Raw genomic sequence first — 25074 nt, 5'->3', positions numbered from 1 at the left:
CTACCCACGAGCTCCTCCGCGCGCCGTCCTGGGTCACGAGGCCAGTATCCTGACCCTTAACTCAATCTGTCCGTCCGCGCGCCTCGGAAGACACGTTGGAGGCCCGCGGGCTCAGGGCTGGACGTTCTCTTCTCTTTCATGTCTCTAAATTCAATTTATAGAAAAAGGAAAAGCCAACATGAATTAAAATAAAAGGAAGGATTTTCGTAGACTAGGCCATTTCAATTTAATTTAGAAACGGTACAATTTGGCTAAAATATACAAATAATTCAATTAGTAAACAACTCATAGAAAACAGAGGCAGAAGGGTTTAGTGGGTAAACAAACAGTGGGTACCAGGAACTGAAAAAGTCTGTAAGGAAAACACACATTAGTCGACGTTCATTTCAATGGAAGTCTCGTGACGAGGAGACACATGGTCAATGCGAACACCTGCCACCCTGTTCTGTAAACGTTAATGCTATGGGGCTTTAAGAGAACTCACTCTCTTAACCTGGTTAAAAGTAAAAAAACACCTTGCAAGTAATACATCCAGATTTCAGGTGTCTGTGCAGCCGAGCTCGCTCTGAGGGCTCTGTCAGTTTCTGCTCATGCCTGCGATCCTCAGGGTGCAGTCTTTACACATCTCCCTCTGCAGTATCTCCTGCACATGCACAGCAAGCTGAAATCACAAGGGAAGCAATTCATTCATTCATTCATTTGTTCATTTTCTTTTGTTCTGTTAGTCAGGTATGCACTCAGTAACTGAATCATATGGATGTGTCTGTATCAACTGGTCTTGCGAGGTATGAAGACAAAAAAAGAAATATTTCACCCATCCAACTCTGCAGAACTTCACAAAGCCAATCTGCTATTGGCAATACTCCCCCTTATCTTATGACCACTCCCATCTGGTATAGAGTCTTATCTTATGACCACTCCCCCTGGTATAGTCTTATCTTATTACCACTCCCCCTGGTATAGTCTTATCTTATGACCACTCCCCCTTGTGGTGTGCATGGGTCACCTACCTCCTGTAGACTCTCCGGTGTGACTTCTTCACTTGGCCTGGCGTTAACACACACACTCAGCTTAGATATCATCGTCCTCCTCTCTATAAGTATCACATCAGATAGTAAATAGGTAAGTAAGATAAATAAATTTCATGATAGACAGACAGACGTGTTTAGGCAAACTGTTAACCGACAGGGTAGGCACACCAAGCAATCTACTAATTAAATAATTAGCATCCTGATGAACTATTACTGTATGTATCAGTAGATGTATCCCATGTATTAACTAAGAGCAGTCTGATGCTACCTGTCTGCAAAGATGTCTTTAGGTCTGATACTCGTGTCTGATCTGAAGTCTGATCTGGGTTCTCTGGACTGGAGGACGATGTGCGATCAGCTGTGAGCTGCTGCCTGTCCGAAACTGGGTCTGATCTGGATGTCATGGTGTCCATAACTGCGTTGGAGCTGGAGATGATTTCTGCTGTGAGAGAGGAAATTAACTGATTGAAAGTCTTTCTTTTAATCTATACATAATTTAAATGGAATGAACAGAAGTTTAACTTTAGATAAAATGGATAGTTCTGGTCCTAAAAATGGACTGGCTGAGTCGTGCTGGACACCGGTATACAGTCTTCGACCGGGTTGTGTATTAACGCGAGCCTCCAGTGAACAGACTAATCTGTGTTGTTGTGGGGCTTAGGAACATAAACTCACCTGCTGGAAGAAGTGAATATTGTTAGCTAATAATAAAACTAAGTTATAACAGCTGGTTATAAAAGGAATAAACGTTGCAGCCAACGCTGTTTGATCACTGAGTAAACATTTGATCTGCAGGCGCCTGAGTGCTGGGCACGAGCAGCCGCACACCCGTGTAAGGAAGATGATGTCAATAAAAGCTTGTGATTGACTAAATACTGGGTTTGACTTTAAGAGTAAATACTGAACTTTTATTTCTAGTAACATTTCTCAAAGTAGTAGTTGGTAGAGAGTGTAGGAGAGTCAAAGTTATTGTACTTTTTGAAGTGACTGTAGAGCTTTACTTCACAGTAATGTGGGAAATATATAAAGTTTTATTTGTTAATTACTGGACCATGTGTTCCTGAAAATGAACATTGCTATGAATGTCATTATTTACATTTTTCAGTATCATAGTTCAGCAATGACTAATTAAATTTTTCTGCTAATGTAGTACTCAACAAGGCTAGTTATGTTTGTAGCAATTTTCATTGATGCGATTGTAGACACAGTACTTGAGGTTGTATCTGGTCTTGTCATGGTACCTAATTTAACTTTAATTCCTAATGACAAAAAAACAGCTTTTATTAGCTGGTTTATAAACAAAAATTTAAAAAGCCGCAGCTGTTTTAAAAAATACATTAAAGAAACACAATTATTTGTTTTAGCCCTCAAACTGATGAAGTTGGTTCTTGATGTAATTGTAGAATGATTTGGATCGATTGTCGTAAAGGCAGAAAATGATGTGTTGTTGCATTTTGATTCATTATTTAGGAAGTACTTAAACCCTTTATTAGTGACAGCATCTCAAATGACTGTCAGTGATGTTGTAAGCAAGACCTTTTGACTTTATATGTGTATATTTAAATTTTAGTCAAAAATATTTTATAATAATATTTTAATGTACAGGTTCCATCTTACCAAGGATGTCAGTAATGGTAGACGTTGGAGTTGCTGTCACAGATGTGGCTGATGGTAGACTCTCAGCAGGACTCACTGTACTAACTGCTGTGGTTTATATCAAACAAGCACACACACACATTTCATCTAATTATTAAAAAATGCTAGACGTCACAGGTGACCATTGCATAAACATTATTTGATTTTCTAGTTTAAATGTTAAAACATTTTTTTCCCCTGTATAATCCATACCAGGTTTTCGTGGTGTAACTATTGAAGTTGTTGAAGCGGTATCTCGTACTGCTCCAGGTGCTGTTGTAGCTGTTGAAGTTGTTGAAGTGGTATCATGTACTGCTCCAGGTGCTGATATAAATGCTGAAGTTGTTGAAGCGGTATCACATACTGCCCCAGGTGCTGTTGTAGCTGCTGAACTTGAAGAAGTGGTAACATGTACTGCTCCAGGTGCTGTTCTAACTGCTGAAGTTGTTGAGGCAGTAACATGTACTGCTCCACCTGCTGTTGTAGCTTCTGACATTTTTGAAGCTGTATCACGTACTACTGCTGTTGTAACTGTTGAAGTTGTTGAAGCTGTAACACGTGCTACTCCAGGTGCTGTTATAGCTGCTGAAGTTGTTGAAGCGGTATCACGTACTGCTCCAGGTGCTGTTGTAGCAGCTGGATTTGATGAAGTGGTAACATGTACTGCTCCAGGTGTTGATGTAGCTGCTGAAGTTGAAGAAGCAGTAACACGTACTGCTCCGGGTGCTGTTGTAACTGCTGAAGTTGATGAAGCGGTATCACGTACTGCTTCAGGTGTTGCTGTAGCTGCTGAAGTTGTTGAAGCGGTATCATGTACTGCTGCTGTAGCTGCTGAAGTGGTATCACATACTGGTCCACCTGCTGTTGTAGCTGTTGAAGTTGTTGAGGCAGTAACATATAGTGCTCCAGGTGCTGTTGTAGCTTCTGACATTGTTGAAGAGGTATCATGTACTGCTGCAGCTGTAACTGCTGAAGTTGATGAAGCGGTAACATGTACTGCTCCAGGTGCTGTTGTAGCTTCTGAAGTTGTTGAAGCGGTATCACGTACTGCTCCAGGTGCTGTTGTAGCTTCTGAAGTTGTTGAAGCGGTATCACGTATTGCTCCGGGTGCTGTTGTAGCTGCTGAAGTTGTTGAATCGGTATCAGGTACTGCTCTGAGTGTTGGTGTAGGTGCTGAATCTGATGAAGCGGTAATACGTACTGCTCCGGGTGCTGTTGTAGCCACTGAAGTTGTTGAAACAGTATCACGTACTGCTCCGGGTGCTGTTGTAGCCGCTGAAGTTGTTGAAGTGGTATCACGTACTGCTCTGGGTGCTGTTGTAGCCGCTGAAGTTGTTGAAGGGGTATCACGTACTGCTCTGGGTACTGTTGTAGCCGCTGAAGTTGTTGAAGCGGTATCACGTACTGCTCCGGGTGCTGTTGTAGCTGCTGAAGTTGTTGAAGCGGTATCATGTACTGCTCTGGGTGTTGTTGTAGGTGCTGGATCTGATGAAGAGGTAATACGTATTGCTCCGGGTGCTGTTGTAGCTGCTGAAGTTGTTGAAGCGGTATCAGGTACTGCTCTGGGTGTTGTTGTAGGTGCTGAATCTGATGAAGCGGTAATACGTACTGCTCTGGGTGCTGTTGTAGTTGCTGAAGTTGTTGAAACAGTATCACGTACTGCTCCAGGTGCTGTTGTAGCTGCTGAAGTTGTTGAAGCGGTATCACGTTCTGCTCCGGGTGCTGTTGTAGCTGCTGAAGTTGTTGAAGAGGTATCATGTACTGCTCTGGGTGTAGTTGTAGGTGCTGAATCTGATGAAGCGGTAATACGCACTGCTCCGAGTGCTGTTGCAGCCGCTGAAGTTATTGAAGCAGTATCACATACTGCTCTAGGTGCTGTTGTAGCTGCTGAAGCTGTTGAAGCGGTATCACGTACTGCTCTGGGTGCTGTTGTAGCTGCTGAAGCTGTTGAAGCAGTATCACGTACTGCTCCGGGTGCTGTTGTAGCTGCTGAAGCTGTTGAAGCAGTATCACGTACTGCTCCGGGTGCTGTTGTAGCTGCTGAAGCTGTTGAAGCGGTATCACGTACTGCTCCGGGTGCTGTTGTAGCTGCTGAAGCTGTTGAAGCGGTATCACGTACTGCTCCGGGTGCTGTTGTAGCTGCTGTAGCTGCTGAAGCTGTTGAAGCGGTATCACGTACTGCTTCAGGTGCTGTTGTAGCTGCTGAAGTTGTTGAAGCGGTATCACGTACTGCTCTGGGTGTTGTTGTAGGTGCTGGATCTGATGAAGCGGTAATACGTATTGCTCTGGGTGCTGTTGTAGTTGCTGAAATTGTTGAAGCAGTATCACATACTGCTCCGGGTGCTGTTGTAGCTGCTGAAGCTGCTGAAGCTGTTGAAGCGGTATCACGTACTGCTCTGGGTGCTGTTGTAGCTGCTGAAGCTGTTGAAGCAGTATCACGTACTGCTCCGGGTGCTGTTGTAGCTGCTGAAGCTGTTGAAGCAGTATCACGTACTGCTCCGGGTGCTGTTGTAGCTGCTGAAGCTGTTGAAGTGGTATCTCGTACTGCTCCGGGTGCTGTTGTAGCTGCTGAAGCTGTTGAAGCGGTATCACGTACTGCTCCGGGTGCTGTTGTAGCTGCTGTAGCTGCTGAAGCTGTTGAAGCGGTATCACGTACTGCTTCAGGTGCTGTTGTAGCTGCTGAAGTTGTTGAAGCGGTATCACGTACTGCTCTGGGTGTTGTTGTAGGAGTTGGATCTGATGAAGCGGTAATATGTATTGCTCCGGGTGCTGTTGTAGCCGCTGAAGTTGTTGAAACAGTATCACGTACTGCTCCAGGTGCTGTTGTAGCCGCTGAAGTTGTTGAAGCGGTATCACGTACTGCTCCGGGTGCTGTTGTAGCTGCTGAAGCTGTTGAAGCGGTATTACGTACTGCTCTGGGTGCTTTTGTAGCTGCTGTAGCTGCTGAAGCTGTTGAAGCGGTATCACGTACTGCTTCAGGTGCTGTTGTAGCTGCTGAAGTTGTTGAAGCGGTATCACGTACTGCTCTGTGTATTGTTGTAGGTGCTGAATCTGATGAAGTGGTAATACGTACTGCTCCGGGTGCTGTTGTAGCCACTGAAGTTGAAACAGTATCACTTACTGCTCCAGATGCTGTTATAGCCACTGAAGTTGTTGAAGCGGTATCACGTACTGCTCCGGGTGCTGTTGTAGCTGCTGAAGCTGTTGAAGCGGTATCACGTACTGCTCCGGGTGCTGTTGTAGCTGCTGAAGCTGTTGAAGCGGTATCTCGTACTGCTCCGGGTGCTGTTGTAGCTGCTGAAGCTGTTGAAGCGGTATCACGTACTGCTCCGGGTGCTGTTGTAGCTGCTGTAGCTGCTGAAGCTGTTAAAGCGGTATCACTTACTGCTTCAGGTGCTGTTGTAGCTGCTGAAGTTGTTGAAGCGGTATCACGTACTGCTCTGGGTGTTGTTGTAGGAGTTGGATCTGATGAAGTGGTAATACGTATTGCTCCGGGTGCTGTTGTAGCCGCTGAAGTTGTTGAAACAGTATCACGTACTGCTCCAGGTGCTGTTGTAGCCGCTGAAGTTGTTGAAGCGGTATCACGTACTGCTCCGGGTGCTGTTGTAGCTGCTGAAGCTGTTGAAGCGGTATTACGTACTGCTCCGGGTGCTTTTGTAGCTGCTGTAGCTGCTGAAGCTGTTGAAGCGGTATCACGTACTGCTTCAGGTGCTGTTGTAGCTGCTGAAGTTGTTGAAGCGGTATCACGTACTGCTCTGTGTGTTGTTGTAGGTGCTGAATCTGATGAAGTGGTAATACGTACTGCTCCGGGTGCTGTTGTAGCCACTGAAGTTGTTGAAACAGTATCACGTACTGCTCCGGGTGCTGTTGTAGCCGCTGAAGTTGTTGAAGCGGTATCACGTACTGCTCCGGGTGCTGTTGTAGCCGCTGAAGTTGAAGCGGTATCATGTACTGCTCTGTGTGTTGTTGTAGGTGCTGAATCTGATGAAGTGGTAATACGTACTGCTCCGGGTGCTGTTGTAGTCGCTGAAGTTGTTGAAACAGTATCACTTACTGCTCTGGGTGTTGTTGTAGGAGTTGGATCTGATGAAGCGGTAATACGTATTGCTCCGGGTGCTGTTGTAGCTGCTGAAGTTGTTGAAGCGGTATCACGTACTGCTCTGGGTGTTGTTGTAGGAGTTGGATCTGATGAAGCGGTAATACGTATTGCTCCAGGTGCTGTTGTAGCTGCTGAAGTTGTTGAAGCGGTATCTCGTACTGCTCCGGGTGCTGTTGTAGCTGCTGAAGCTGTTGAAGCGGGATCACGTACTGCTCCGGGTGCTGTTGTAGCTGCTGAAGCTGTTGAAGCAGTCTCATGAACTGCTCCAGATGCTGTTATAGCCGCTGAAGTTGTTGAAGCGGTATCACGTACTGCTCCGGGTGCTGTTGTAGCTGCTGAAGCTGTTGAAGCGGTATCACGTACTGCTCCGGGTGCTGTTGTAGCTGCTGTAGCTGCTGAAGCTGTTGAAGCGGTATCACGTACTGCTTCAGGTGCTGTTGTAGCTGCTGAAGTTGTTGAAGCGGTATCACGTACTGCTCTGGGTGTTGTTGTAGGAGTTGGATCTGATGAAGCGGTAATACGTATTGCTCCGGGTGCTGTTGTAGCCGCTGAAGTTGTTGAAACAGTATCACTTACTGCTCCAGATGCTGCTATAGCCGCTGAAGTTGTTGAAGCGGTATCACGTACTGCTCCGGGTGCTGTTGTAGCCGCTGAAGCTGTTGACACGGTATCACGTACTGCTCTGGGTGCTGTTGTAGCTGCTGAAGCTGTTGAAGCGGTATCACGTACTGCTCCGGGTGCTGTTGTAGCTGCTGAAGCTATTGAAGCGGTATCTTGTACTGCTCTGGGTGCTGTTGTAGCTGCTGAAGCTGTTGAAGCAGTATCATGTACTGCTCCAGGTGCTGCTGAAGCTGTTGAAGCGGTATCACGTACTGCTCCGGGTGCTGTTGTAGCCGCTGAAGCTGTTGACACGGTATCACGTACTGCTCCGGGTGCTGTTGTAGCTGCTGAAGCTGTTGAAGCGGTATCACGTATTGCTCCGGGTGTTGTTGTAGCTGCTGAAGATGTTGAAGGGGTATCATGTACTGCTCCAGATGTTGTTGTAGGTGCTGGATTTGATGAAGCGGTAACATGTACTGCTCCAGGTGCTGTTGTAGCTTCTGACTTTGTTGAAGAGGTAACACGTACTGCTACAGTTGTAACTGCTGAAGTTGTTGAAGCGGTATCTCGTACTGCTCCGGGTGCTGTTGTAGCTGCTGAAGCTGTTGAAGCGGGATCACGTACTGCTCCGGGTGCTGTTGTAGCTGCTGAAGCTGTTGAAGCAGTCTCATGTACTGCTCCAGGTGCTGTTGTAGCTGCTGAAGTTGTTGAAGCGGTATCACGTACTGCTCCGGGTGTTGTTGTAGCTGCTGAACTTGTTGAAGCGGTATCACGTACTGCTCCAGATGTTGTTGTAGGTGCTGGATTTGATGAAGTGGTAACATGTACCGCTCCAGGTGCTGTTGTAGCTTCTGACTTTGTTGAAGAGGTAACACGTACTGCTACAGTTGTAACTGCTGAAGTTGTTGAATTGGTAACACGTACTGCTTCAGGTGCTGTTATACCTGCTGAAGTTGTTGAAGCTGTATCACGTACTGCTCCAGGTGCTGTTTTAGCTGCTGGATTTGATGAAGCAGTAACATGTACTGCTCCAGGTGCTGTTGTAGCTGCTGAACTTGTTGAAGTGGTAACACGTACTGCTCCAGGTGCTGTTGAGCTGTTGGAGGTGGGCTCTGGGGTCTTCTGTGATGGAGAAGGTGAACTCATTGCTGTTTGTTCTAAGGAGAAAACACCTGTCATTTGTGAAATGATGTAAATTACTGGACAGTATTCAAAAGGATAAATATTATTAATATGTAGTTCATAGGTTCATAATGACTGTTAGCTTCAAGAGTAGCTCATGCCTTCTGTAGTACATCTACAGCCCTTATGTATCTGACTTAGCAGTTCTTCTTTAAGAGAACTGGTTTACTGCTGAACACGTTCAACAAGTGATGTTTTTGAAATGAATATTATGTATTGTAATTGTAATTGTGAATTATTTCCCAATAAAATGTATTGTACATTAACCACTAGATGTTTTGGTCATACTGGTAAACAAATTGCTATAATGTCTTCACTTCACATCAAAGATTCCCAGTTCTTATCAATGAGAAGTCATACACTCAACTTATCAGTTGGTTCAACTTAACAGCTAAGTCTTCATGAGTTTAGAATGGATGTTAGATCCAAGACAAGACAACGATCGACAAATACAATATATCCAGATCTTATTATCTATTTTACCGCGAGGGTTTTCGGAGCTGCCAGGACTCTGTATGATGCTGCCCTCTAGTGGGGATACAGCGATCTTGCGTGTTGTAACAGAATAATCTAAAATGAAACAAACAGCAAAACCACAGAATTATTATTATTATTATTTAAAATAAGCATCTTATTTACACATTTTCCCCATCTTTTTAAATGCAGACTCACACTTTAGGCAGGTTTGCTTGTAGTCCGGGCAGCAGTCCTCCAGAGCCAGGCAGACTTCATCACAGAAGCAGCCCCTGAAGCAGGTGTAATTTGACCCTCGGCAACACAGCACCGATGGCTGTGCACACCCTCCTGTAGAACCAGAAGCACAGAACCCAGTATTACAGAACCAGCATCACAGAATCCAGAACCACAGAATCAGAACCACAGAACCAGTGTTCAGGCTGGCCCAGGTCACCTTTGCTAACCTAAAAATTTATTCAGCCAAGAAACCCCAACCTAGTTAATAGTGAGTGGAAGCTTGTGTTGCAACCCTGCTTACGCATATGTAAACATATGTACATATTTCCCTGTGATTTTTATTTTACTCATATGTAAATATCTCCCCATGATTTTTATTGTACTCATATGTAAATATTTCCCTGTGATTTTTATTGTACTCATATGTAAATATTTCCACGTGGTTTTTAATTTCCTCATATGTAAATATTTCCTCATGATTTTTATTTTACTCATATGTAAATATATGCAAATATTTATCTGTGAATTTTATTGTACTCATATGTAAATATTTCCCCGTGATTTTTATTTTACTCATATATAAATATATGCAATTATTTCCCTGTGATTTTTATTTTACTCATACGTAAATATATGTAAATATTTCCCCGTGATTTCCTTGAGGTCTTATGCCATTAAATAGCGAAGTGACACCCAGACAGTGACAGGTGAGCTCATATTTCTGACAAGCTGCATTTTTTTGTAGATGCAGACAGGAGAATTTTACACATAAAAAAGAGTGTTGCCCCTGGGTCTGAACGCCGGGTGTCAGGTGTCTGAATTTCCCCTGGGTCTGGACGCCGGGTGTCAGGTGTCTGAGTCGTAATGGTTTGTTTCTCGCCAGTGTTGTTTGTCACATGGCAGGCAGACTGAAGCACTTATCTGATTGGCAGCTCAGTGCCGTACGAAACTTGAACAGGACAAACTTGTGATGGGTGTGTGGCAGAAATAACTAGATCACAGTTTATGATGTGTGTGATGGGTTTTTGGGCCACTGGATATGTGGAAATAAATTGTGACCCTCATCTCCTGATCAGAACCTCAGTAGGTGTGCGTGCGCGTGTGTGTGTGTGTGTGTGTGTGCAGCTGAGATCATCAGTATCTTTGTATTCACATATTTCCTAAACCCTGGTCTTCAGAAATTCGTTAACATCTTTGAATATTTGAATACTACTTAAACTGAATGAAATAGTTTTTCCATAAAAGATACTGAATTCATTAAGATACAAGGCACTGTCTACAAACACATACATGTTACATTAATTATCTCCTATTCATAATCTCTATATTAATCTCTATATTTTTATATTAATAATCTCTATTAATCCCTGTATTAATCTATATATATATGAATAATCTCTGTATTTATATATATAAATAATCTCTGTATTAATCTATATTTCTATTGCTGTGCACACTAGAGTGGTGAAAATTGAACAGTGAAAAACCACTTTTGATTTTTAAAAGCATTGTTCTGGATTATCACCGGCCGTCGTTATTGGTAATTGGAGATGTAGAGTCTTTACCTGTCGCTTGGTTCTCTTCCCTTGACAGAAGAAGCAATAGAATCCCAAAGCAAATGATCCTCATTGTACTGAGCAGGAATACAGTGTGTGTGTGTGTGTGTGTGTGTGTGTGTGTGTGTGTGTGTGTGTGTGTGAGAGACCACCTCCGCATCGTCAGTAACACACACCTGTATTCCTGAAGTCCCGTCAACAGAAGGTGTGTTGTGTTCAGGGCGTGGAGTCTGGCCTCTTACACCTTGCTGTGCAGGTTCTGTCGACGAATCGCCAGACGATTGTTGAAATGTCACTTTGTCAGGAGGAACCTCTCTTCAGGAAAAGTCCCGCCGATGGCCAAGTACTTGGCCAGAGGCGCCATTAAACCAAAGTGAAAACCAACAGGCTGTTTTTATTCTGTTAAGATGCTGTGTGGGGCGGTAACTATTGTAAAGTTGAGCAGTTTAAATGAGGACCTCCACTTTTCCAAACACAGGACCGTGGGCTAGAGAATAACCTTGAAAGAGAATCAAACACTCTTACTCTGTGTTACTGTGTAATGTGCTGCTTTGTGTCGTAGACAGCAGTGCCTTTTTTTTTTTTTCATGGAGACAACAAAGCACTTTTGTTGCTCAGGATGTCTGTGCAACATGACAGAAAACTCAGACACTCATGGATTAAGTTCAGCGATATAGAAGGGCAGATCATCAATGTAAACAGGCAAAACCATTAATTACAACCCTGTCATAAGAACTGCACGCAAGAAAATGCATGCAGGGTTTTTATTTTTTATTTATTTGTGTTTTTATTTATATGTATGTAAAGAAGCAAGTGTAGGATAAGTGATTAATCAAGTGGGATTATTTAAATACTTCTTGAAGAGGCGGGGCTTCAGGCTGTGTTTGAAGAGGTGTGTCTTCAATTTGTGTTTGAAAAGGCGTGTCTTCAGGCTGTGTTTGAAGAGGCATGTCTTCAATCTGTGTTGAAAAGAGGTGGGGCTTCAGGCTGTGTTTGAAGAGGCGGGACTTCAGTCTGTGTTTGGAGAGGCGGGTCTTCAGTCGGCGGGTCTTCAGGATAGCAAGAGACTTATGTAGGGACAGGTAGTGGGAGTTCAATACACACAAGAGTATAAGGACTGAAAGACCCACATTACCAGCCACATTAGCGGCTCTGATAACCCATACTGCCGGAGCTCCTCTTACAGAACATCTTTGGACATGTGGTCATACTTCTTCTCTGCATCCACAAGACACATGTACAATGGAGTGGGAAACTCCAATACCCCTCCACTACCTGGGAAAGAACACGGAGCTGGCCCGCTGTTCCACAGTCAGGACAGAATCCGAATCATTCCTCCTGAATCTTGACAATCAGACACTCTCTTTCCAGTACCTTGGCTTAGACTGCAGGGAAGCTGAGAAGCACGTACACATCCAGAGCCACTGTTCCTGAAGCCCATGAGATACTCTAGAGGAGCATCACCCAAAACAGCCCCCAACCATCCAGGGCCATCAGCAAACCTGGGCAAAGCCCATCATCCCCCAGTAACAGTTCAGCTTTCCATCTACCTCAGTGACGTCAGCCAGGGGGAGGGAACCTAACCTCCCAGTAGCCTCTGGTCCTAGCTGCTGTACCAGATGCATGTTCAGGAGTTCCTCAAAGTGTTCCTTCCAACCCCTCACAATATTCTGAACCACTCTCAGAGCTTCTTCCATGGCTTCTTCTTTTATGGTTGTATTCAGTTGTATTCAGTTATTTGTAAGTCACTTTGGATAAAAGCGTCAGCCAAATGTTGTAAATTGTTAGACTGGGCAAGCTGTTCCTCCCACTAATTCTTCTCCAGGTTTCCCAGTTGATGCTCATATGAGAGTTGAAGTCCCCAGCAACACAATGGCATTAGTGCTTGAACTCTTTCTAGAATTCCACTCACCCTCCCCAAGAATGCCACATACTGTGAGCTGACGTTAGGCGCATATGTGCGCAAAACAGTCAGAGTTTTTCTCTCTAACACAAACACATTGAGGCAACCCTCCTGTCTACTGGGAGAAACACCAACCATGTGGTCTCCAGCCAGGGACTTGAGAGTATCCCCACACCCACCCAACGCCTCTCCCCGTGGGCAGCTCCTGAGAGAGACCAGCCCCTCTTTAGGAGTTTGTTTCTAGAGCCCACATTGTGCATAGAGGTGAACCCAATTATATCTAGTTGGTATGTCTCAACCTTACAAACCAGTTCCAGCTCCTTCCTGACAAGCAAGATTGCTCTCCATGTGCCGAGAGCCAGTTGCCACGGTAACGCTTCCACCCCTGCCCTGTGCCTGACAGGCGATGCACCACACCCTGTACTTGGAGGGTGGCGGCCCGCACGGTACAAACATGTTATGAGAATTAGTATTCTCTTCAATGCATGCATGTCCTTCTTAGCTAGTGTCACATATGCTATTATGCTATAACTGCTGTCAGTATTTGACTGAAGAAATCAGCACATTTTCAGGAAATATTTGTGTTTTACAAAAAGATGTAAACTGGGGTAAGAGGCATGTAGCGATTGGTTTATTTGCTGCAGGATGCTGGGTGTTCTTATCTCCTTAAACCTTCTACTACGATCTGAGATTTGTGCAGACGGAACACCACAACCATGTGAATGTTTTCTTACTCTAGGCACAACCAAAATTCTATGCTTTTATGCTTCTGTGCTTTATGATATCGTAAGCCTTGGATATCTTAACTTTTATGTCGTTTAATGTCTAATAATTGTTAATTTTCTGTTCCCTCTCAAACCTGAGAAAAAAACAGACAAGCAACAAACAAGTGCAATTGTATCAAAACAGTTTATTTATTTATGACTGCCATGTAATATGTTTTTGTAATGTACATATACATTTTTACAGTTAAATTTTGTGTAAATTAACCAGCTTCATCTTAAATAATGTAGTCTAGAAATGCAAAAACATACATATAAATAGAACAGTGAGGTCACAAACTTTTCTGCTTGGTCCATAAAGAATGATGCAGTATACAGTAAAGATTTTGAAACTGTGACAAAACTACCAAAGATTTAATCAGCACTTTAAAGTAGCATTTCGTCTCTAGTAAAGTTGTACGTATTTCTAAAGTATTTTTTGCCATGAAATAATAATCATTATATTATTTGCTGTAGTGTAAGTAGTATCTTTTTGCACACATTGTTTTGTGTGAGCAGAAATGGCATGAAATTCTTTCCTTCAGGGAATTCATTCATTTCAGAGTTCGCTAGCTCTACTCCCGAGTGGACGAGGTGTTGTCCTAAACTCTCCAGCTATCACCAAACTCTTTCACATCCTTCGCCCTGACAGCGTCTGGCTTCATCAGGTCATTTTTTCTCTGGCCATCGAAGTTCCCACAGAGCCCAGCGACCTTTCTCTTATACATATGGGGCAGAGTTATTTCTGTGAAAGAAAAACAATAAAAACATCACGGGCTTGGCCCCAAAAAGACCCCCAAAATGTAGCAGAATTAACATTCATTCAAATATTTTAAACAGAATTGTTATTTTGACCTGCTCCTAACTACCTGCTTTGCCCATGCCCCTGAACTCCACAGAAAATCCGAAGTCTGTCTTGAGATAAACTCGAGAAGAATGTTCCAGAATGTTTAGACCGGTAGCAGGGATGACAGGCATGCTGACCCTCACTCCATCTACCTGTTAGAAGAAGAAACACAGTCAGGCGATAACATCCACCCTATCAACGCCTACCTCCCATGTTACGATAATCTGAACATTAGAGCCTCACATAAGATACGGCATAAGACGTAAACATTCACGTTCCTGTGCTTTAGGAACGTCGTCCGTTCTGGAAAGAGGAACGCTCACCAGAACCCTCCTGTGCCCTTGAAGCTCCACGGTGTGGTTGTACACTTCGATTCGGAGAGCATGGAAACGGCCTTCTCCATCCTCTTTACTGTTGTCATCGTCCTCATCGTCATCATCATCATCATCATCATTATCACGCCTTCCTCTGCTGATCGCGTCTTTGTCATCACGATCTTCCTCCATGTCTTCCTGGTTCTGGGTTTTCTCATTAATGCCCACTACGTAGACCTCGGGAGTGTTCTTGGGCAGGTCAGAGGTCAGGATGAGGACGTATGAGTGCTTGCCCTTAAATCTGTGCTTCAGGTCATCGAAGGTTCGGTACTCAGGGTCGTCTTTGATGGAGCACTTGCTGAAACCTACGTCAGAGACAGAAGATTTCACGCAGCTCAGAGAAGGACCTCCCAACCTTTTATGCCCTACATCAGTAATCAACAGAACCAACTGCAAAACGTTCCATAATCTCTAACAACCCATTCTTAATCTAGGAGACCTATTTGTGTACATCCATAAAAATATAATTTCATTTACATTTATTACAAAATTTTCAATTTAACTGGAAAGCTTCCCTCTCTATTCATATTCATATAATTTTTGTCTTAAGGAAAATGTTTTCATTAGATTTTCATTAGAGAGATTTTTTTCTTTGCTCTGTGGGAAATCATTGGTTAGCGGTTTCCATAGAGCTACAGTTGAACTCTCACCTGTAGTCCTGCAGCGGTAATTGCCGAGCGTGTCTGCCAGACACACCTGGTCACTGTCACACGCGTGGACCCTGCACAACATCTGTCCTTCTCCATTCTTCTCCTTACACTCACACTCTCGTGTGCAGTGCGCACTGTACCACGTCTCTCCAAACTGGAGCCAGAACAGCGCAGATGGTTAAGCAAAGATGTCGTTAGTTAGTGCTCGTTATCTGCTCTGTGTTAAGGATACCAATAAGATAGAACTTAACATTACTTAGCTGTTCAGTGTTAACTGCTCAGTATTAGCTGTTCAGTATTTGCTGTTCAGTGTTAGATGCTCAGTGTTAGCTGTCCCATTTATAATTGTAGTTAATGGTATTTATCCTTCTGTTACTCACATAATGATCATCTCCAAACTCATCTCGACAGCCACACTCGTGAATAGGCACACACTCATGATGGTGGAGGATGAAACCGTCCTCACACACACAGCCTGGCACACACAGGTCTGCAACCTCGCAGTCTGGGGCTCCTTGAAGGTGTTCACAGGTGGGCTGGCAGGGGGGCATGCAGACAGTGTGATAACTGTTCACAGGGCAAGAGAGGGCTAGAGAGAGAGAGAGAGAGAGAGAGAGAGAGAGAGAGAGCGAGAGAGAGAGGAAGGGAGAGGGAGAGAGAGGGAGGGAGAGAGAGAGGGAGAGGGAGAAAGAGGGAGGGAGAGAGAGAGGGAGAGAGAGAGAGAGGGAGGGAGAGAGAGAGAGAGAGAGAGGAAGGGAGAGGGAGAGAGAGGGAGGGAGAGAGAGAGGGAGAGGGAGAAAGAGGGAGGGAGAGAGAGAGGGAGAGAGAGAGAGAGGGAGGGAGAGAGAGAGAGAGAGAGAGAGAGAGAGGAAGGGAGAGGGAGAGAGAGAGAGGGAGGGAGAGAGAGAGAGGGAGAGGGAGGGAGAGAGAGAGAGAGAGAGGAAGGGAGAGAGAGAGAGAGAGAGAGGGAGAGGGAGGGAGAGAGAGAGAGAGAGGAAGGGAGAGGGAGAGAGAGAGAGAGGGAGAGAGAGCGAGAGAGAGAGGGGGAGAGAGAGAGAGGGGGGAGAGAGAGGAAGGGAGAGAGAGAGAGAGAGAGAGTGGGACAGAGATGGACAGAGAAAAGGGTGATGCAATGGACAAACGGAGAGAGAGAATGTGAAGCAAGTCAGGACCTTTTGTTCAATTGCACTTCAAAAAAGTCCTTTATAGAACAATTACAACACCCCCACTAAATTATACGGGCGTTCCCTGTCCAAAACCCAGATAACCCTGTGGTGGGTGTGCTGCAGTGGGGCTGTTACTAACTGGGATTTTAAAATTCATTTATATTCTCTTGTAAGATGAATATGCTAAATATAAGAATTGACACTTAAATGCCACTAGTTCATAGGACCTTGGAGGACAACAATTGGCAATTTATGTGTACTGTAGTCCTAGTGTGATTTTAAATAATAGTTCACCATACTTGTTGTTTCTGGTGCAGCTGTTTCAACAGGTGCAACTGTAGTTTGGACTGGTGCAACGGTAGTTTCAGTGGGCTTGGCTGTAGTTTTGACAGACGCTGCTGTAGTTCCTGTGTTGATGTTGACTGTCAACCTTTCGTGTGTAGGTGAAGCAGTCACTTGGTTTATTAGGTCTAAACAATGAAGAAATTCCAGTGATCATAGCATCATAATCAACAGGAATAACCACAACAACAATGATACTATCACCATCAACAATGTGAAACTTTATGGGGTTGTTTCATACAGTCCAGTGCCGTGCAAAAAAAAAAAAAAAAAAGACAACAAATGTAATGATATTGCCAAAAAAAAGAAGTAAAGATGTGTGTCTGTTTTCTACCTTTGTACATAAGCCTTGTAGGAGTATGAGCACTAGTGTATATCAGTTCACTGCTTTACAGTGACCAGTCTGAGGTTTCTCTGTACGCCCTAAAGTGAACGCATGATGGCTTATTGGTTTGAACAAGTAACGTTAGGTTTGCCTGAATCCAGCTTCTTACTCGAAAATCTGACTCAAACTTTAAGTGTTTGACCCCTAATTATGAACCTTGACATAGCTCATATTAGTTGTATAAGTACCTGCACAGGGTCCCCTATGGAGAGAGATGTCGTCCACGGCAACATCGGATTTGGCGCTGTGTCCTCGTCGTCCTTCAAAAATAATCTAACAGCACAACAACATACGGAACATAGTATCAATCCTCCCACACTCTAACTGGCAGAGCTCTTCAGTTAACTGCATATCTTTAAACTGGCTGTTAGTGAATATCCTTATCCATTCACTTAATGGACTGCTTTGTTATTTGTCAGCTTTCTAACTGTGAGATCTTGACTGAGGAAGTACAGTTTTCTTTCTCCAGGACACAATCATTTAATTTAGCTCGGTCCTTGTCACAGTTGTGCCTCCTGTGGTGTTGTGGTTCCCACAGCAACGCTTTGTCATGTGTTCCTGTTGTTTCAGTTTCTTGTCTAGCCATGTGCTTTCTATTATGTTTTGGTTCTGTGCCCCACCTTAGCCACACCTCCCACCTTTGTGACCCTGCCCTTGTGTTTCCTGTTGGTGTTTGGTGTATATATAGTCTTTATTTCTGTCTCACCTTGGTTAGTTATTATGGGTGTTAGAATTCCATGGTGCCTAGCACTTGGTTTTGGTGCCATGGCTTTTGGTTTGATTTGTTTTTTGTGTTCCTGCTTTTCTGATGTTTCATATTTGCTGATGTTTTTTTTTTTTTAGCTTCCTTATTTGTTTTGCTTATTTCTTGTGCGTTTGATAAAAGGCCCCCTTGCGTTACACTCCTGTGCACCCCTCAGGAATAATCCAGGAGCAGATCACTTATAGATTCATTAATCTCTGAGATTGCTTGACAGACGGAGTTTGTGAGCTAGGCGGATAATTTAAGACTGAAGTCCTGACTGAGTAACACATCCCTTAGCTCATGTCTCATTGGACAGGTTTGAGGAGCTCACTGGAAACGTTAATTCACAAAATTATCCCCATATCTTTTCCAATACATACTCCACAATCAAAACATTTCCATAGAAGGTTTACAAAAACACAAAAGGACAGAAGCCCTGTATTTTTAATTATTTATGGCCAACTGTAAAGCTGCTTTTATAAGACTTGATTTTTGAGGTTTCAGTGTGTTTGTGTGCTCTAAGTATGAGGAGTATGTTTAACACATATTCAGCTGTAATACATGAACGTTTGAGAGCAGTAATTGTAATTCAAATCATTCTTAACCACTTTCACAGACCTTGAAGTTATGTTGGGGGGTGAAGTCCACCAGGGCGCGATGCCAGGTGTTCCCCTGGTCTTCTCTTCTTCTCCAGATCTCCCGGGCCACGTTGCCGTGCAGCAGGTAGACGGTCAGGCCCATGGTCCAGCTGGAGCCGTACATGTGGTACCAGAACTGTAGGCACTGGGGCTGGAGCACAGAGCATTCGTCGCTAAGGAGACGCGCCGTGTCCCCGTGGGTCGCACTGTCGCCCTCGATGTACAAGTAGTGACCACCTGGAGAGGGAGGGGTGGAGGAGTAGATGGAGAGAGAGGTGGAGGAGAATTGGAGAGAAAGGTGGAGACAGGTGAGACAGGGTGGAGGAGAGATGGAGACAGAGGTGGAGACAGGTGGAGGAGAGATGGAGACATAGGTGGAGGAGAGATGGAGACAGGTGAGACGGGGTGGAGGAGAGATGGAAAGAGGTGGAGACAGGTGAGATGGGGTGTAGGAGAGGTGGAGAGAGAGGTGGAGACAGGTGAGATGGGGTGGAGGAAAGGTGGAGAGAGAGGTGTAGACAGGTGAGACGGGGTGGAGGAAAGGTGGAGAGAGAGGTGGAGACAGGTGAGACGGGGTGGAGGAGAGATGGAGAGAGAGGTGGTGGAGAGAGGTGAGACGGGGTGGAGGAGAGATGGAGAGAGAGGTGGAGGAGAAATGGTGAGAAAGATGGAGGAGAATTGGAGAGAAAGGTGGAAACAGGTGAGACAGGGTGGAGGAGAGATGGAGACAGAGGTGGAGGAGAGATGGAGACAGAAGTGGAGGAGAGATGGAGACAGAGGTGGAGGAAAGGTGGAGGAGAGATGGAGACAGGTGAGATGGGGTGGAGGAGAGATGGAGAGAGGTGGAGGAGAGGTGGAGACAGAGGTGGAGAAGAGGTGGAGAGAGGTGAGATGGGGTGAAGGAGAGGTGGAGACAGGGTGGAGGAGAGATGGAGAGAGAGGTGGAGGAGAGGTGGAGAGATGGAGAGGTGGAGGAGAGGTGAAGACAGGTGGAGAAGAGGTGAAGACAGGTGAGACGGGTGGAGGAGAGATGGAGAGAGAGGTGGAGAAGAGGTGGAGACAGGTGAGACGGGTGGAGGAGAGATGGAGAGAGAGGTGGAGGAGAGGTGGAGACAGAGGTGGAGGAGAGATGGATACAGAGGTGGAGGAGAGATGGAGACAGAAGTGGAGGAGAGGTGGAGACAGGTGAGACAGGGTGGAGGAGAGATAGAGAGAGAGGTGGAGGAGAGGTGGAGAAGAGGAGGAGAGGTGGAGAGAGAGGTAGAGGAGAGGTGAAGACAGAGGTGGAGAAGAGGTGGAGAGGTGAGACGGGGTGGAGGAGAGATGCAGAGAGAGGTGGAGGAGAGGTGGAGACAGAGGTGGAGGAGAGATGGAGACAGAGGTGGAGGAGAGATGGAGACAGGTGAGACAGGGGGGAGGAGAGATGGTGAGTTTACAGTCGTCATAAGTTGTAGACAAATTGTTCTACTGACCTAAACATGTCAAATAAATGCCACTTTAAACATTCTCAGTTAATATTTATGCTACAATCATCAGGAGAAACTGGGCCTAAATATTTCTTTGAATAACTAGTGTGCTATTTGATTTTGTAACAGCTCAACTCTGTAATTAATCTATAACAAAGCCTGCGTAGCATCAAGAGTTAACTGGCATACTAACTTCCTGTCGTGTGATCAGAGGAGGGGCCAGTCATCGCCGTAGGGGTGGAGCCACTTTGTCTCGTCCAATCAAACACATCAGTCACTAGCTGAGTCCAAGAGCAGAGGTCGTTGTCGAAATCACAGGCGACTGTGCACACAGATGAGCGTGTAGTGTTCACAGGTTTGGGTGCTGCAGTCTGAGCAGGTTCAACTGTGTTCCACACAGGAGCCACTGTGGTTTGACCTTTGACTGGGGTCGTTTCAGGCAACCAGTCATTATTAGGTGTGTGTGTCACATCGTTTATCAAATCTGGATGGCAAAAAAGATGAAAAATCATAATTACAAGAAATATTACTACAAGTAAAAGTAATGATACTGTTTTTAAAACAATGTTTTATCAAGTTTATTCTATTATTTTTGTAGACATGTTTTATTTGCTTCAAATGCAGTGTCATATAGTTTGAAATGTTGAAGAAGCATGAAGTCAGATATTTAACGAACACTGCAAATTAAACACAGCAAAGGCAAATAAAAAATAAACAAAGTAATAAATAAACAGTGTGCTTCCAATTTTATTACGTTTGCATCTGAACAAACGCTAAAGCACCAGATTTTGGGCACTAAAAACTCCTTTATAGTTTTAATTACCAAGTTCATTCAAAAGAAACATCCACTTTCTACAGACCCTGTTATGCACATACAGACCCAGTCATGTAGATACAGACCAAGTGTTGGTCATGTTCCCTGCACTCAAACTGGACTGTATTGTGTAACAGTGGAGACCCACCTGCACAGTGTCCTCTGTAGAGAGAGACGTCGTCTACGGCAACATCAGACTCAGCATTCTGGCCTCTGCGCCCCTCAAACAAAATCTGACAATACACACACGCGTGAGCGCACAGATTCGTTATTTCTACACGTTATTTCCTGATACAGTTTCTCAGGTAACTGCGTAACTTTAACCAAAAGTTAAGAGTGTGTCATATACCAATGCCGTATACATTCTCTAAGTGGACTGCTTTGATGTTTGTTAAAAGTGTGAAAGCATGCTTCAGAACATACGATCTTCTTTTGAAGGACACAGCCAATTCAATATAAGCTTTTACTAAAGGAAAAACCCAAATAAATAAATGAAAGCCATTATTGTATGTTAATTATGGCCAAATGCAGAAAGTGCCATTGTTGGAGAGTAAGGGACAGAAGGGAATCACTTGGGTCACAGCAGAAAAGCAGTCACAGACCTTGAAGTTATGTTGGGGGGTGAAGTCCACCAGGGCGCGATGCCAGGTGTTCCCCTGGTCTTCTCTTCTTCTCCAGATCTCCCGGGCCACGTTGCCGTGCAGCAGGTAGACGGTCAGGCCCATGGTCCAGCTGGAGCCGTACATGTGGTACCAGAACTGTAGGCACTGGGGCTGGAGCACAGAGCATTCGTCGCTAAGGAGACGCGCCGTGTCCCCGTGGGTCGCACTGTCGCCCTCGATGTACAAGTAGTGACCACCTGGAGAGGGAGGGGTGGAGGAGTAGATGGAGAGAGAGGTGGAGGAGAATTGGAGAGAAAGGTGGAGACAGGGTGGAGGAGAGATGGAGACAGAGGTGGAGACAGAGGTGGAGGAGAGATGGAGACATAGGTGGAGGAGAGATGGAGAGAGAGGTGGAGGAGAGGTGGAGAGAGGTGAGACGGGGTGGAGGAGAGATGGAGAGAGAGGTGGAGGAGAAATGGTGAGAAAGATGGAGGAGAATTGGAGAGAAAGGTGGAAACAGGTGAGACAGGGTGGAGGAGAGATGGAGACAGAGGTGGAGGAGAGATGGAGACAGAAGTGGAGGAGAGATGGAGACAGAGGTGGAGGAAAGGTGGAGGAGAGATGGAGACAGGTGGAGGAGAGGTGGAGACAGAGGTGGTGAAGAGGTGGAGAGAGGTGAGACGGGGTGAAGGAGAGGTGGAGACAGAGGTGGAGGAGAGATGGAGACAGGTGAGACAGGGTGGAGGAGAGATGGAGAGAGAGGTGGAGGAGAGGTGGAGAGATGGAGAGGTGGAGGAGAGGTGAAGACAGGTGGAGAAGAGGTGGAGACAGGTGAGACGGGGTGGAGGAGAGATGGAGAGAGAGGTGGAGGAGAGGTGGAGACAGAGGTGGAGGAGAGATGGATACAGAGGTGGAGGAGAGATGGAGACAGAAGTGGAGGAGAGGTGGAGACAGGTGAGACAGGGTGGAGGAGAGATAGAGAGAGAGGTGGAGGAGAGGTGGAGAAGAGGAGGAGAGGTGAGACAGGGTGAAGGAGAGGTGGAGACAGAGGTGGAGGAGAGATGGAGACAGGTGAGACAGGGTGGAGGAGAGATGGAGAGAGAGGTGGAGGAGAGGTGGAGAGATGGAGTGGTGGAGGAGAGGTGAAGACAGGTGGAGAAGAGGTGGAGACAGGTGAGACGGGGTGGAGGAGAGATGGAGAGAGAGGTGGAGAAGAGGTGGAGACAGGTGAGACGGGGTGGAGGAGAGATGGAGAGAGAGGTGGAGGAGAGGTGGAGACAGAGGTGGAGGAGAGATGGATACAGAGGTGGAGGAGAGATGGAGACAGAAGTGAAGGAGAGGTGGAGACAGGTGAGACAGGGTGGAGGAGAGATAGAGAGAGAGGTGGAGGAGAGGTGGAGAAAAGGAGGAGAGGTGAGACAGGGTGAAGGAGAGGTGGAGACAGAGGTGGAGGAGAGATGGAGACAGGTGAGACAGGGTAGAGGAGAGATGGAGAGAGAGGTGGAGGAGAGGTGAAGAGATGGAGAGGTGGAGGAGAGGTGAAGACAGGTGGAGAAGAGGTGGAGACAGGTGAGACGGGGTGGAGGAGAGATGGTGAGTTTACAGTCATCATAAGTTGTAGACAAATTGTTCTACTGACCTAAACATGTCAAATAAATGCCACTTTAAACATTCTCAGTTAATATTTATGCTACAATCATCAGGAGAAACTGGGCCTAAATATTTCTTTGAATAACTAGTGTGCTATTTGATTTTGTAACAGCTCAACTCTGTAATTAATCTATAACAAAGCCTGCGTAGCATCAAGAGTTAACTGGCATACTAACTTCCTGTCGTGTGATCAGAGGAGGGGCCAGTCATCGCCGTAGGGGTGGAGCCACTTTGTCTCGTCCAATCAAACACATCAGTCACTAGCTGGGTCCAAGAGCAGAGGTCGTTGTCGAAATCACAGGCGACTGTGCACACAGATGAGCGTGTAGTGTTCACAGGTTTGGGTGCTGCAGTCTGAGCAGGTTCAACTGTGTTCCACACAGGAGCCACTGTGGTTTGACCTTTGACTGGGGTCGTTTCAGGCAACCAGTCATTATTAGGTGTGTGTGTCACATCATGTATCAAATCTAGATGGCAAAAAAGATGAAAAATCATAATTACAAGAAATATTACTACAAGTAAAAGTAATGATACTGTTTTTAAAACAATGTTTTATCAAGTTTATTCTATTATTTTTGTAGACATGTTTTATTTGCTTCAAATACAGTGTCATATAGTTTGAAATGTTGAAGAAGCATGAAGTCAGATATTTAACGAACACTACAAATTAAACACAGCAAAGGCAAATAAAAAAATAAACAAAGTAATAAATAAACAGTGTGCTTCCAATTTTATTACGTTTGCATCTGAACAAACGCTAAAGCACCAGATTTTGGGCACTAAAAACTCCTTTATAGTTTTAATTACCAAGTTCATTCAAAAGAAACATCCACTTTCTACAGACCCTGTTATGCACATACAGACCCAGTCATGTAGATACAGACCAAGTGTTGGTCATGTTCCCTGCACTCAAACTGGACTGTATTGTGTAACAGTGGAGACCCACCTGCACAGTGTCCTCTGTAGAGAGAGACGTCGTCTACGGCAACATCAGACTCAGCATTCTGGCCTCTGCGCCCCTCAAACAAAATCTGACAATACACACACGCGTGAGTGCACAGATTCGTTATTTCTACAGTTTGTGCACCTGATACAGTTTCTCAGGTAACTGCGTAACTTTAACCAAAAGTTAAGAGTGTGTCATATACCAATGCCGTATACATTCTCTAAGTGGACTGCTTTGATGTTTGTTAAAAGTGTGAAAGCATGCTTCAGAACATACGATCTTCTTTTGAAGGACACAGCCAATTCAATATAAGCTTTTACTAAAGGAAAAACCCAAATAAATAAATGAAAGCCATTATTGTATGTTAATTATGGCCAAATGCAGAAAGTGCCATTGTTGGAGAGTAAGGGACAGAAGGGAATCACTTGGGTCACAGCAGAAAAGCAGTCACAGACCTTGAAGTTATGTTGGGGGGTGAAGTCCACCAGGGCGCGATGCCAGGTGTTCCCCTGGTCTTCTCTTTTTCTCCAGATCTCCCGGGCCACGTTGCCGTGCAGCAGGTAGACGGTCAGGCCCATGGTCCAGCTGGAGCCGTACATGTGGTACCAGAACTGTAGGCACTGGGGCTGGAGCACAGAGCATTCGTCGCTAAGGAGACGCGCCGTGTCCCCGTGGGTCGCACTGTCGCCCTCGATGTACAAGTAGTGACCACCTGGAGAGGGAGGGGTGGAGGAGTAGATGGAGAGAGAGGTGGAGGAGAATTGGAGAGAAAGGTGGAGACAGGGTGGAGACAGAGGTGGAGGAGAGGTGGAGAGAGGTGAGACGGGGTGGAGGAGAGATGGAGAGAGAGGTGGAGGAGAAATGGAGACAGAGGTGGAGAAGAGATGGAGACAGGTGAGATGGGGTGGAGGAGAGATGGAAAGAGGTGGAGACAGGTGAGATGGGGTGTAGGAGAGGTGGAGACAGAGGTGGAGGAGAGGTGGAGACAG

General features: G+C 45.3%; 1 protein-coding gene and 1 long non-coding RNA gene across 2 annotated transcripts; both read right to left on the bottom strand.

Annotated features, from left to right (window-relative positions):
• Positions 1-265: 265 nt before the first annotated feature.
• On the bottom strand, positions 266-3290 carry LOC145659657 (uncharacterized). The gene is made up of 5 exons (XR_014125737.1): positions 2880-3290; positions 2649-2735; positions 1300-1473; positions 1011-1093; positions 266-661 (listed from the first exon to the last, which is right to left on the bottom strand). It is a non-coding gene; the product is annotated as an uncharacterized LOC145659657 (long non-coding RNA).
• A 10313-nt stretch (positions 3291-13603) lies between these two features.
• Positions 13604-24684, bottom strand: LOC145659986 (MAM and LDL-receptor class A domain-containing protein 1-like). The gene is made up of 14 exons (XM_081723923.1): positions 24541-24684; positions 24086-24170; positions 23316-23444; positions 21490-21746; positions 21036-21120; positions 20267-20395; positions 18588-18844; positions 17413-17497; positions 16797-16967; positions 15712-15920; positions 15332-15485; positions 14631-14986; positions 14330-14459; positions 13604-14205 (listed from the first exon to the last, which is right to left on the bottom strand). Exons 1-14 carry the CDS (start codon positions 24682-24684, stop codon positions 14063-14065), a joined length of 2334 nt encoding a protein of 777 aa, XP_081580049.1. The 3' UTR covers positions 13604-14062.
• Between the last annotated feature and the right edge of the window lie 390 nt (positions 24685-25074).

This window comes from Electrophorus electricus, chromosome 11, assembly GCF_041902795.1.
Source record: "Electrophorus electricus isolate QZ-2024a chromosome 11, ASM4190279v1, whole genome shotgun sequence".
NCBI lineage: Eukaryota > Metazoa > Chordata > Actinopteri > Gymnotiformes > Gymnotidae > Electrophorus > Electrophorus electricus.
Note: the sequence above shows the minus strand (reverse complement) of the source record. Positions and strands in the feature narration are given on the sequence as shown.

Excerpts from the sequence above, each read along its gene's own strand:
- LOC145659986 (XM_081723923.1), bottom strand. The coding sequence starts at position 24,684 with ATGTACGGCTCCAGCTGGACCATGGGCCTGACCGTCTACCTGCTGCAC. Across the intron at positions 16,968-17,412 it reads CCATAGGGGACCCTGTGCAG|ACCTAATAAACCAAGTGACT; the intron begins GTACTTATACAA and ends TTCATTGTTTAG. Across the intron at positions 15,486-15,711 it reads AGTTTGGAGATGATCATTAT|TTTGGAGAGACGTGGTACAG; the intron begins GTGAGTAACAGA and ends TTCTGGCTCCAG.